Source organism: Carex rostrata, chromosome 10, assembly GCF_964058835.1.
Source record: "Carex rostrata chromosome 10, lpCarRost1.2, whole genome shotgun sequence".
Classification (NCBI taxonomy): Eukaryota; Viridiplantae; Streptophyta; class Magnoliopsida; order Poales; family Cyperaceae; genus Carex; species Carex rostrata.
This window is the reverse complement of record NC_135927.1, coordinates 10,476,497-10,489,379: the sequence shown is the minus strand read 5'-3', so window position 1 is coordinate 10,489,379 and position 12,883 is coordinate 10,476,497. Positions and strand designations below refer to the sequence as shown.

At 33.0% G+C, this 12,883-nt stretch overlaps 2 protein-coding genes across 2 annotated transcripts; one reads left to right on the top strand and one right to left on the bottom strand.

Moving 5' to 3' along the window:
* Positions 1-1,454: 1,454 nt before the first annotated feature.
* LOC144560084 (chitinase-like protein 1) lies at positions 1,455-4,308 on the bottom strand. Its single transcript, XM_078309237.1, has 3 exons — positions 3,709-4,308; positions 2,575-2,728; positions 1,455-2,092 (listed from the first exon to the last, which is right to left on the bottom strand). The coding sequence occupies exons 1-3, from the start codon at positions 4,076-4,078 to the stop codon at positions 1,678-1,680; spliced, it is 939 nt and encodes a 312-aa protein (XP_078165363.1). The 5' UTR covers positions 4,079-4,308; the 3' UTR covers positions 1,455-1,677.
* A 4,714-nt stretch (positions 4,309-9,022) lies between these two features.
* On the top strand, positions 9,023-12,485 carry LOC144560699 (protein IN2-1 homolog B-like). Its single transcript, XM_078309945.1, has 10 exons — positions 9,023-9,153; positions 9,329-9,403; positions 9,544-9,604; positions 10,500-10,586; positions 10,715-10,813; positions 10,898-11,006; positions 11,779-11,858; positions 11,975-12,082; positions 12,178-12,258; positions 12,353-12,485. Exons 1-10 carry the CDS (start codon positions 9,131-9,133, stop codon positions 12,359-12,361), a joined length of 732 nt encoding a protein of 243 aa, XP_078166071.1. The 5' UTR covers positions 9,023-9,130; the 3' UTR covers positions 12,362-12,485.
* The last annotated feature ends 398 nt before the right edge of the window (positions 12,486-12,883 follow it).

Genomic DNA, 12,883 nt, shown 5'->3' with positions numbered 1-12,883 from the left:
AGTCCCAACACTTCTAGAGGAGAGGGGTGCGAGGCGAGGAACACCTTGACCCTCGAGGAGAGGCGAGTGCGGGGTCAAGGGTGTCATGACCCCTCGAGAGAGGGGGTAGTGGAGGTGCGGGGTGAGGGACATCCTCGACTCCTTTTTTTTTTTGAAAACTTAATAGTAGCTACCAAGGTTTGTGAGTGAAAATCGAACTCTCAACTTTTGGGTATAACAACTCTAGAACATTTTTCTAACCAATTGTGCTACCTCCCCTTTCTCGACATCCTCAACTCCTGAGGTAAGAGTTTGTATCCTCTGAGATATCATAAAATTTCCTTTTATTTGAAGTCGGATCTAATTTTTTCTGGTGCCTATTCGAAATGCAGGGGTCAATATTATTGTGCTTTGAGATTTGTGTAGAAAAAATTTGAATAATCCGAATTTTTCACATATCAACCAAGTTTGAGATATCTCAGAGAATGCAAATTCAAGGAGTAGGGGGCAGATCGATCTACGCCACCCCTTTTCTCAATGCCTTGTTTGAATGGAGAGTAGAGGAAGTTACAGAATGGAAAGAAAAAATAATTCCCTCGAATCGTGTTTGGTTTGGTTGATAAAATTTAAATCAGAAGTGAAAGATACATGAGAGAAAATATTTAACATTGTACCAATGTAATTAATAGAATTGAGTTCATTCTCAGAGTGTAATGAATGGAAAAAAAAATGGTACAAATATTTTCAAAAATATGACACAAATGTCAATTATATATCTTACATATATAATTTTCATCTCAATTTCTTTGTTACAAACCTACAACTGTTATTGATTTTTTCATTAACTTTTTAAAATTTAATTAACAAAATAAAAAGTAAAACAGGAAGAAAAATTAAATTCATTTTTTTCTCATTAACCATTCAAATACGAAAGATAATAAATATATTAATCTTCCTTTCCATTTCCTTCTATTCTACATCTTCCCAAATACGAAGATAATAAATATATTAATCTTCTTTTCCATTTCCTTCTATTGTGCGGACATGCGGTCTCGCGAATGTTCGTTGTATAAACAAACAAAGGTATAAATAGCCAATTTCACTTTGATAAATAAAAAGAAGCACACAAAAAGAAAAGTGTGTTCTTTTACAAGTTTTTTTTTTTTTTTTTACTTTAGTTCTTTTACAAGTAGCAACCATTCCTTCTTACATACCGACAACATCCGATTCTGATTCGCCACAAAAAATAGGATTAAGGACAGGGAGTTAAGCACAAAAAAAGGGAATCCAATTTGCTAGACCAATTCTAAAATATTTAATTATAGAAGTTATTATCAGTGAAACTACGATCTGTTAAGCTCATACTTTTCATGAATTTCTGTCAAATTTCACAAACTCGTACAGGGTTTTCCCATTATCTTTTCTTATTCCCCCCCAAGCATAGTTTTTGCCAACTATAAAAGACTAATTAATTAACATGATTAATTCACTTAAACAATGAATCTGTTTCACTAATTAAATTCTTTTAAAACTCAATATACTTACAAACAACGGAAGTAACCACAGAACTAAAGAACTTATTCCATACCACAAAAACCATGTAAAACACAACAAAACACAGATCACAATTACAAGGGGGACAGTTCTAAACATTTCATTCCCTTAATTTATGCACCAGATTCACCTTGCAAAAACAATCTAAGAAGCAGCAGTGGGGGGTGAAGGAGCCGAGGGGTTGAAAGCCTTCTGCAGGGCACAATCCAAGTTGTCCCCAGATTGCTCCCGCCCGACACCCATCAAGTCGAGGTAGTACTGGTAGTGTGAAATAATAGTGTTCATCGCATCGATAAACCCCTGACCACATACGAGGTCACCATAAAGGATGTTCATGGTGGCACCAAAACCGCACTGCCTGTGCTCCGCAGTGTCGTTCTTTGTGGGTTTCCAGTTGCAGACGAAGGCATCGTGTGCCGACGGCTGCTTCTTTTTCTTAGGGGTCATCCACTCATACAAAGCAGCCTGGAAGGCCAATGTGGCATTCTGTTCAAGGTATTCAGGGTGGTGGAGGAGGTCTACTTTGATGCCGTCACCGATCCTACCGTAGTTGGTGTTCCTGTAATAACATGGGTGATTGGTAATTCCTGTAATACCCTTTGTACTTTGACAGTTTGACATCACAAAAGTCACCACCGCTCTACCATGTGTTTTTACATTATTATATAGGTGTCAAGATATGAATTAGGATTTGTGGCTTTGTGCTGTCTTTGAGATTCTGATATGCATATCAGTTTGGAATGTTTCTCTAAATGATATCTTTCTCTCTCTAGCTAGTACACATCTACTTTCTCTCTGTGGCGCATCTATTATAGAAAGTCTGTATTTGGTATTACACAGAATATACAAATTGTGTTATGGTAGTAGATATTCTTCTATATGAATATGATGTAATTCACATATACAAAACCATGGTTGTCTTTGCGTAAGAAAAACTTTTGATAATAATTATTATTTTTCAGTTTCAATTCTATCTAAATATTGTCAATAGGAGCATTTTAAACTGAAGAGAGAGAAAATAGAGATCAACGAGTTTATTACCACCAAACAGGGATAGCACCACGGCCGTAGTAATCAGCTCCATCAACGCAGGGGTACTTCAAGTCTTCGGTACAGTAACTTTGGCTAGGGCTCATTTCATGGTTATAGCACAGACCCCATGCCAGAGGACCACCAGTGGCAACTCCATATCCACCTATACAAGAAAACAGCCTACCATAAAAAGAAAGCATATATGTATATATTCCCTTATTTTTTTTTTCTGAAATTATAGATATATTCTTTTGAATTGAAAAGTTTAGACCGTATCTTGATCAGAGTGTTAGTTATTTTTTGTGCAGAGACTGTGCTGATCTTGCAAACACTTTTTTAATATTAATTGGATATTTAAGGTTCAACTCAAAAATCCATTAATCTGAAAGTTTCTGGACCATTCAAAAACAGGGATTTTGTTGGAAAAAAATAGTAAAAAAATTCTAAAAAATGTGAAATTTGGTGTCCAAGCACATTTTCATATGGACATCACATTGAGCAGTTCGGATCGATTGTTTGAACTTTGAGAACGGAGATACAGGTGTGAAGTAAAAGAAAGCCCTTACTTCATGAAGCCCAACTCAATATATAATAACATAATGTAAGTTGTTAGGTCGGTTTTCTATGTTTTGTCTATGCAAGCAAGACTCTACTTGATTAAAAAAAAGAATCAGGGAGTAGAATAACTATTATTAGACCTCAATTATAAGTGAGTTTTGAAAACTGTTGTCAACAACTGGTTCCTTCATGCCACCACTCATTCGGGTTCAAATCAAACACAAGGATACAGTGGAAAAAAAGCCAATGTTGACAATTAGTTGCAGTTAATTCTTCTTAAAATAAAAGACCATCCTCAACTATTTCTTTTTTTAATCTTGTCAGTTTTCTACAGAGCCACCTCTTTTACCTTTTTTTTTGTTTATTCATAATTCTATAACCTCAATCAATCTACACTATTTTTTTTGAGATAACATCAATTCAACTACATTGTTGAAATATTCAGCTTGCACAGGCTTAATAGAGCTATAGATCCTAATAGCTCCTGAAAAAGCACAGATTAATCAGATCCATAGCATTGTCCACTTAAAATGGTCAATATGAGATACAAACAAAACGTAAATTATATCAGCAAACAAAACTTACAAGAGGTCTTGGCGCCGACATGGCCGAGGAAGGCAGCGACCTCCTTCATCTTCATCTTTTTGTCGCCAGTGGTGCCGAAACCTAGGTGCTGGTAAAAAGTGGAGGCGACGATGAAGGATCGGTAGTCCCAGAAACCAACTGCGTGAGCAACGGGGTAATTGCGCTTGGAAAAGAGGTTCTCGAATTGGTACACCTGGAAATAGTCGGAGATGGTCCCGTTACAGCATAACTTACTGCCACTGCACTCCCACCCGGCGTCGCAATCTCCGTTCTTAAGCTTCTTTATCTCAATATCCGGCGTCGAGAGAACCGGAACCGCCAGCAGCGCCACCGTTAGCAGCGCCACCGCCGCCATCGATTTCAGTCCCATTATAAGTTCCTCTTTATGGATTGGTTTCGATTTGATCGAATTGAGAGAAAGGAGGAGATGAGATCTTAAGGAGAGAGTAGACTAGTGGAAGCGCGGTGGAACTGGAGAGGAAATGGAGTGAGGAGAGGAGAGGAGAGAAGAGGAGGAAAGAGGGGTGAGGTGTCGGTGGAGGGAGATTCGGTCTCTAGCTGTTGAGGGGTGTTTTGGTAAATGCTGATCTGGAATCCGGGTGAATTCGTATCCTCTGAGATATCTCAAACTTTGCGTGACTTTATGGAAAATGCCAACAGTTTAAATACGTTATACACGAATCTCAAAGCACACATAATACTCACCCCTACATCACCCCCGAATAGGCACCGGACACGTAGGACACGCGAAAGTTGAGATATCTCAGAGGATACGCACTCAATCCGGGCTGGGAGAGATTCGTATCCTCTGCATTAACTAAAACTTTGATTTAATTAAGAATGAATCCGAACGGTCCGATCAGTGTAAACACGAATTTTAAGGAGACCTCGTGCATTCCACCTTGGGTCAAGATTGGCCCGGATCATGATCGAATGGCCAAGATGAATTAACTCAATATGCAGAATTGCAGAGGATACGGATTCTCTTGGGGGTGGACTATGATTTTAGACGAATTTATTATTGCCGTGATTTGTTAGCACCGAATGTGAGCAATTATATTAACGAACTTGTCATTATGAAAAGATTTCGTAGGGAACCCCCTGTGTCGCTAATAATTTTGTAAAGGCCCCTTTTCTTTTGTTAGGAATTTTTTGATACGTTAAAAATGATTTTTTTTTGGGCCTCGGTTAATATGAAAATAATATTTTCAATATTATTAAAATGAAGTTTCCTTTATAAAGTAAGGAGAGCTTATAGATTTAATTTTATCATTCACACATTAAATCACCTTTATTATGTTTTAACATGTAAGTTTATTTAAACCGACATTTTTTTTTAACTATAAACAAAAAATTTCGAATTCCAATAAAATTATTCTTAAAACTTATCTATTGTACATATTTATGTTAAAATCTAACCTCATAAATAAATAAAATTTCTTTTTGTATCAGCTAGAAGTCAAAAATAAGAGGTAAAAAAGTCGATTTTTGGTGATAAAGGATCTTTTACCAATTTTTTTAATTGTAAGGTCCCCGCAAGAATAAAGCTAACACTTGAGTTAAGCAGAGTCCGTAGATAATAGTGTAAAGTGTAAACTAGCTAGCATAGCTGAAGTTTTTGTCTAAAGGAGTTTTGGATAAAGTCTTATCCATAGTCATATCTAAACCGTTCGATCTGTGTTAAATTTGTATGTAAGGTTTCGATTCAAGAGGCTGATTAAATTTTAAAGTGTTCACACGAATCTCAAAACATATTCGACGATTTAGATCTGATTTTGGATAAAGTTCGTTCAAGACCATTTGAAGTTTTGAACAAAATCCAACTTCTGGCATAGCAAAAGGATGACAGGCTGGAGACAGCAACGCTGCACCCACCATATGTGTACCCAACAAAGTCTTCTCTGTTTAATTATTGCTAAAACCAATTTTTTTTTTTTTTTTTTTTCATTTCCTGAATGCCCAAACAATAAGCAACACATGGGTTGATTAATTAATTTGAAAATTTGAAACTAGCCCCTCCAAGCCGACCATTGAACAGAAATACAATTTCTCCTTTGTTGAGATTTTTTTTTTTTTTTTGTACCTACCATTATACTCAGTGATGCTTATTCTCGGTGAGAGGTACTTGTCAGTTGTCTCCTGTGATGGTTATTGTAGATTAAAGAAGTCAACAGCCCAAAGTGTCTTCGTTTTCAATCAATTTGGGCCGTTTTGCTTGAAGCGTTGACCATTTTTTTTAGTTGATGAATGATGGATGGGTCCTTTCTAACTAATCTGACGGCATGATGAAACCAAGTACAATCTAAAATATGCACAAAATTCACATGACATGGACTTCATGCTAGTGACAAATTAACTTCCTTGAATCATAGGCTGTGTCAAAATCCAAGTATAAGGAATTGGATATCTCATGTTAGGAGAAGATAAAAAAGAAAAAAAGAAGAGAGAGAGAGATGAAAAGGAAAGAAAAGAAAAAAAAATAAGTATCAATTCAGCACAAGAACTAATAACTGAAACGCATTGACAAAACAAGGTTGCTTCAGTTGTAAATGCTATGTCCTATAATATTTAAAAATCGCCACACTACACAGAAGGATAAATCTAAGGTGTTGGAACGTTTTACTCTGCTAAGGAATTAGATCTTGGAAATAAAATAAAATTTCACGTGAAGATTTACATGTAAAAAATTTCATGTTTCCTTGGATGAGTAAAACGCTCTAACACCATTAAGTAAATTTTTACATGTTTTGTACTTAAAATTAAATAATTCAAATTTTTCGATTTCATGTTCAATGAAATTGCTAACTCATCGATATCCATCTAATAAACAAAGAATATATAAAATAATTAATTTTTTTTATTTGAATCAGATGCAAATACTATAATTTTTATAGTATTAGCATATGATTCAAATAACAAAGGACAACATCATCCAAAAAACTTTTCTCTGACCTCTGATATGCGGGAATTAAAAAACGACATGTTAAAATTTGCGCCCCTAAAATGGTTATATGCAATATAAAAAAAATATTGCATTGAAGAGAGGTAGAAAGTAACTCACTTGTAATAAAAATATTTTATACTAAATAAGATTTTACAAAAAAACTTATTTGGTTTGTTTGATATTTATTGAAGAAGCAACATTAAGAAATATTTAAATAAAACGATATCTGATGTTTGACATATTAAATATACTACATATTAAATAGGGAAATTTTGTAGTGTGCTCATGTAAATTTTTAAAATAGCTAATTGTTCCATGAAAACGCTATAATATTCAATATTTCTGCAAAAACCTAACATAATTTCTTCTATCCGTTTTTCATTATTTAACTTTTTATTTAATTAAATTAAAAATTGAATCGATCAATATATCCTTAAATAGAGATGTCAAGTACTTCTAATTGTCATCTTCCTCCCCTCTCCCTCCTATTACCTCTTCAAAATTGCACGGTCTCATGACTAAAAATGTATTCTTAAAAGAAAATTGCTCAACAGTCAAGTTTATTTTTAAGACCGATGCTCAAATAATCTCAAAATTTTTGTAAGAAAAGTTACGAAGCCAAGTTCGCACCTATGGTACCAAGTTATTGTTTTCTGTCTTAAAAGTTGGTACCAACTCTTTTCACATTTTTTAGAGCTCATGTGATTATTTCTTGGGCTGCTTCCCCCTTTCAAATAATCTTAGAAAAAAAAATCAAATATGAAAGGAGAAATCAGACAATAATTAGTATTATTTAACACCGAACATCGTCTAGTCTAGTAAAGCATCATGATCCATGTAATATTTTCAGGTTTCAAAATTAGTATCAGCATTGGAAGTGAATTGTACGACTTTAATCATCACTTGCAAAAAAATAAAATAATTGAATAAGGACGAGATATCAAACTAAGAAGCATTGTACCATACCATCTGGTATTTCCTAAGGTGCTTTGCTGATGGTAGAATCGGAGTTTAACGGTTGAACTTTACTAAGATAAAATCTTAGTTGAGAGAAAAATTATGAGCATCCTCAGCTAAAATTCACAACTTATCTGAGAATTGCCTCTAATTTTCTTCAAATCAAATATGACAAGTGAATATAACAAGTAGACACAACAATTCTCTAGAAGGAGTTTTAGATTTAAAATGCAAAAAAAAAGAGGCTTCGTACATTATAGCCGTGAGAGGAGGAGAGAAAAAAAGATAAATAGAAGTACATGACATCTTTATTTAAAATTAAAGGATATATTGGTCAATTTAATTTTTAATATAACTAAATAAATACTAAACATTAAGTTTTGATAAAAATTTAGAATATTATGATATTTTTATGGAGATAGTGATTATGGGTACACTAGACATTTTTCCTATTAAATAAATTATATGCAATATAATAATATTAAGATTCATTTGACAACGGAGAGAGAGAAACGGATGGGTCCACATAGGCATTCAATTGGAACTTGGAAGTCATGTTCTCCTTAACATCGGAGAGAGAGAAATACATATCTTTAAATTTTTTATCCGAATTTTGATGAGAAATAATGAGAGTAAATTGTGGAGAGGGAATCTTTAACGTGGGTGGGTCCCAAGGTGTATTTTTTTTATTGCGGGAATTTTATGTATATTTCTCAAAAACTTCAAAATTACGTATTTTCTCCTTTAAAATTTGAAATTACATCTTTCTCCTCTAAATATAAAAAACTCACATATTTATTCATTTATTGTCTTTTATATTAAAATACATTCTAAATTTATAAATTTATAAAGTATCTATTTTATCCTCTTATTAAAAAGTATAAAACACCCATATAACTCCAATTTGAATATGAAGATTTCTTTACTGTCTGAATTGCTTTAAGATTCATGCACGCTAGATCAGCAAAAATCTTTAACCAAAAACACACGAATATTGAAGCAACTTGCATAGTTCTTAATGCAATGCACACATATCAAAACTGCTTTAAGATCTCTACACGCTAGAATAGCACGAATCTTGAAGTGAACATGCAAGATGCATGGGGATCGGACCATAGAGGAACCTTTTAGATTTAAATTTGAGTTTGATGAGGCATTTTGTACTTTTAATGAAGAGTAAAATTTATATTTTATAAATTTAGAATGAGTTTGTTATAAAAGACAATAAAATGGATAAATGTGTGAGTTTTTTAAGTTTAGAAGGAGAAATATGTAATTTTAAAATTTAGAGAGGAAAGTACATAGTTTTAAAGTTTTTGAGGGTATATGTGAAATTCCCCCTTTTTTTTGACAAAAATTTAAAGAGAATGTTTCGTTTGAATTTTTCAAGCTGGTTAATTAGTTCATCAAATATCCCAATACAATGTTGATAGAGATACTATAAAGGTTCAGCTGATCAAACCAAGGTCTCCATTCCTTCAAAACCTACTACTGAAAGATTTATCAATTCGAACATTTCGCATGGCATCTGTTGCTCCTGCTAGGTATCATCTCAAATTCGTTCAAAACATTCAGTGATCCAACTTGTTTTATCTTAGATTGAGTGTTCAAAACCAATTGTTTTAGCAATCATCGTTGATCTATCGATTTATCTTCCTTTCACTTCCGGATTTAGTCTACAATTTTGGAAAATTTCTCTAATAATTCTGTCGCGTGTAGTTTTGTGAAGGAAGAGCTTCCACCTTCTCTTACCGCTGCATCTTCACCACCTTCTCTCTTTGATGGCACCACTAGGTAATTGTTTTAGAAACTTGTATGGTAGGTCAACTTACATTAGATTATTACCCTCTACTGGACTTGTAGTTAGCAAAAATTCAATTCATCTTCAGGTAAACCTTACCATTGACTCGATTTTTGTGATGTTTGATATCAAGGTTGTATGTATCATACATATGCCCATACGCGCAGCGTACCTGGATTGCTAGGAACTACAAGGTACCTTTTTTGTTCCATCATAATTAAGCTCAGTTTTAATTAGACCAAGATTCAAATGCCTTTAGCGTCAACAAAGTTATAACTCAAATCTAAATCAAATATCACAATAGAATTGTGAGGTGTGATTTATATCACTTTTTCTAGAGTAGAACTAGGGTGTTCTTAAGCTCACCAACCCTCTTGGTGAGCTTAGCTCCAAAACTTATCGAATTGGCTTCAAGTTACGGATTCAAACCGTTGAAACCAATGTAATTCATGAGTGATGAGTTTGCATGCAGATTTTAAATTTTTTTTGAATTAATTTAGTATAAGTCAAGCTGTCAAAAATTGTTCAAAATATAAATTAATTAAAATTAATTTATAAACCTTCTAATTTTGACTATTTGACTTTATACTAAATTAATCAAATTTTTTTAAAACTTTGCATGCAAACTCATCACTCGTGAAGTAGATAGGTTTTGACGGTTTAGATTCCTGGTTTAAAGCCAATTCAATAGGTTTTGGAGCTAAGCTTACCAATAGGCTTGGTGAGCTTAAGAACACCCTAGTTCTACTCCTCTTTCTAGGCTTGTATGAAAAATTACAACATTTTAACTTTGTTTTGATTGGTATCAAAGATTTTAAAAGATAAATTCTGAAAATGATTCCTTTTAGTACTTAATATTAAAATCAAAATGCTGTAATTGTTGTATGTATGTACGTATAAACGTGCTGAGGAAGTAATATAGATCATATCAAACGTCTTCATTTAAGTGATTATCAGCTTTAAATTTTTTGTTATGATAGTTTATAAATTGAAGACATGAACAAGGCATGAAAAATAGAGCTCAAATTAAATTAAGTTATTTTATTTTTCCATGTTCTGACTTTGTTTATTTCTTAAATTGGAGTACAGGGATTACAGGATAAAATCAAATTAGTTGCCATTGATCTAGGTGATCGGCCGGCATGGTACAAGGAGAAGCTTTATCCTGAAAATAAAGTATATTTTTATGACCTTTCTCTGTGTAACCAATAATCTGTGTTTCTATATTTTTTTCTTAAAATTTATCTTTTTTTCTTGTGGATCATTGAAATTTTGTAATATATTCATTCAATGATTATCAGTAGGTACCTTCACTTGAGCACAACAATGAAGTTAAGGGAGAGAGTTTGGACTTGATCAAGTACATTGACGCTCACTTTGAGGGCCCCGCATTGCTTCCTGTTGTAAAAATAACCTTAGTTTATTCTATATATAGTGAAACTTAATTTTTAAATTACTAGATTTATATGTGATTTTTCTATAATTAGGATCCAGCAAAACAAACTTTTGCAGAGGAGCTTCTTGCTTATAGTGATTCCTTCAACAAAGCTATGTTTTCAGCATTACGTTCAAAAGGAGATGACATATCTGATGCTGGTACTTATTTTATTGCACAATATGAATCAGTGTTTTAAAATGTGGTTGGTTCATGTTCTTAAAATGATATACAGTTAGTAATAAGTGTATTTGAATTTGCAGCAACACAATCAGACCACATGTATTGTATGTGGATATACGGCCGCATATGCGGGTATGCGGTTGTGCACTTGCATATGAGGTGTTATGCATACCTCTAGCTATTTATGAAACATAAGTTGCACAACCTTGTGTTTTTTTTGTTTTTGTTTTTTGTGTCCATCCTAATTTATTGAAATTGTTAATCTATATTACAGCATATTCTTCAATTTGCAGTGATAATTTCTATTTTTATTTTAAATAATCCTTTTTAACCTAAGTAAAACACTTTTGGAGTTTTTATATTTCACTCTTTAGTTTTTATTATGTGTTGACCTAAAACTTCAATTATTTCATCTATTGTAACGAATCTTCAATTTAATATATAATTTGTATTCTACTATTTTGCTTATACTAAATACATAGTAAAAATTATAAAATTAAACTGCATATATGAATCTGTATATGTTTGCATGCTGCATATTATACCAATTCCTAGCCTGGTTGGAATATACTATTGATTATGTACCAAAAAGATCTGGCATTATCAATTCCTAGACTGATCTGATATATGTCTCATCAATGCAATTGGATTGGTATTGTACCAGTTGGTTTCTCCAGCCAGCATGAAAGAGTAATACATTATAATATACACATATTCTGAAATTATTGTTTGCTTGGATGGTTCAACCAGTTGTTGCTTTGGATAAGTTGGAAGAATCACTGTCAAACTTTGAAGATGGACCCTTTTTCCTTGGACGCGACTTTAGTTTGGTTAGTTTGTATTCCTTTAGCAAATAATTTATATTTATTCTCCTCTCTTGCTTTTTTTTTTTTTTTCTGAATTTTGTTTTCTAACTTTTTTAAACCAATTTATCAATGATATGTAGGTGGACATAGCCTATGCACCCTTTATTGAGAGGTTACAGATTTTCTTGAGTGACTTGAGTAACTATGATATGACCAAGGACAGGCCTAGGCTAAATTCATGGTTGGAGGTTAGAATATAAGTGACATCATAAGTTGATTACCATCAATGAGATCAATTTTCATTTATAATTTATAATGTCTGATATAAAAAATGCAACATCAGGAACTTAACAAGATAGAGGCCTACACAGCAACCAAGTGGGATCCTCAGGAGTTTCTTATTGTTGCCAAGAAGAAATTCGGAGTAAATTATAACATTTACTAAATCAAATATTTGTTCACAAATTTTGACATGATATTTGTTTTTACTGTCTATATATTTGTTCTGTGATTTCCAGATTGCTTAAGAAGAGAGGACCGTCTTTATGGATTAAAGGCAAAATCATGACATGTTGCTGTGGTTATCATTGTGCTCGTGCTTGTGATGTTCTTGTTGGCTTTTCGTTTTCCTTTTTTTTTTTTGCATGTAATATCAATTAGAAATATACACACAAGGGCAGTAAACATACACAAAATTTAATAATATGTTTGCCATTCAATCTAGTTATTTTCTATATTGACTGTAATCACTTGAGTGTAAACGCACTTTCTGAATGATACAATAATATATATTTTTTTTATGGTAGATACAATAAAATGTTAGAAAGCACGATATACATATGATATCATGACAGGTGTTTTTAAGGCTTATAGAACTATCTTGATTTGATGATTTTTTCATAAGTGTCCCAGCTGTGCTCCTGTACCGTCAGTTTTTCCATTAATTAGAACTGTTTTATAAACTTAATTTTTTAAAAGAGAAATTTAGATATATACCCATCATAACTTCATTAATAAGTGAGTTTGAATGAAGTTTGAATGGAGAAATA

Coding starts and splice junctions, on each gene's coding strand:
- LOC144560084 (XM_078309237.1), bottom strand. CDS start 4,078: ATGGGACTGAAATCGATGGCGGCGGTGGCGCTGCTAACGGTGGCGCTG. Junction 2,729..3,708: donor TGTCGGCGCCAAGACCTCTT/GTAAGTTTTGTT, acceptor TTTCTTGTATAG/GTGGATATGGAGTTGCCACT. Junction 2,093..2,574: donor GGTGCTATCCCTGTTTGGTG/GTAATAAACTCG, acceptor ATGTTATTACAG/GAACACCAACTACGGTAGGA.
- LOC144560699 (XM_078309945.1), top strand. CDS start 9,131: ATGGCATCTGTTGCTCCTGCTAG. Junction 9,154..9,328: donor GCATCTGTTGCTCCTGCTAG/GTATCATCTCAA, acceptor TGTCGCGTGTAG/TTTTGTGAAGGAAGAGCTTC. Junction 9,404..9,543: donor CTCTTTGATGGCACCACTAG/GTAATTGTTTTA, acceptor TTTGATATCAAG/GTTGTATGTATCATACATAT.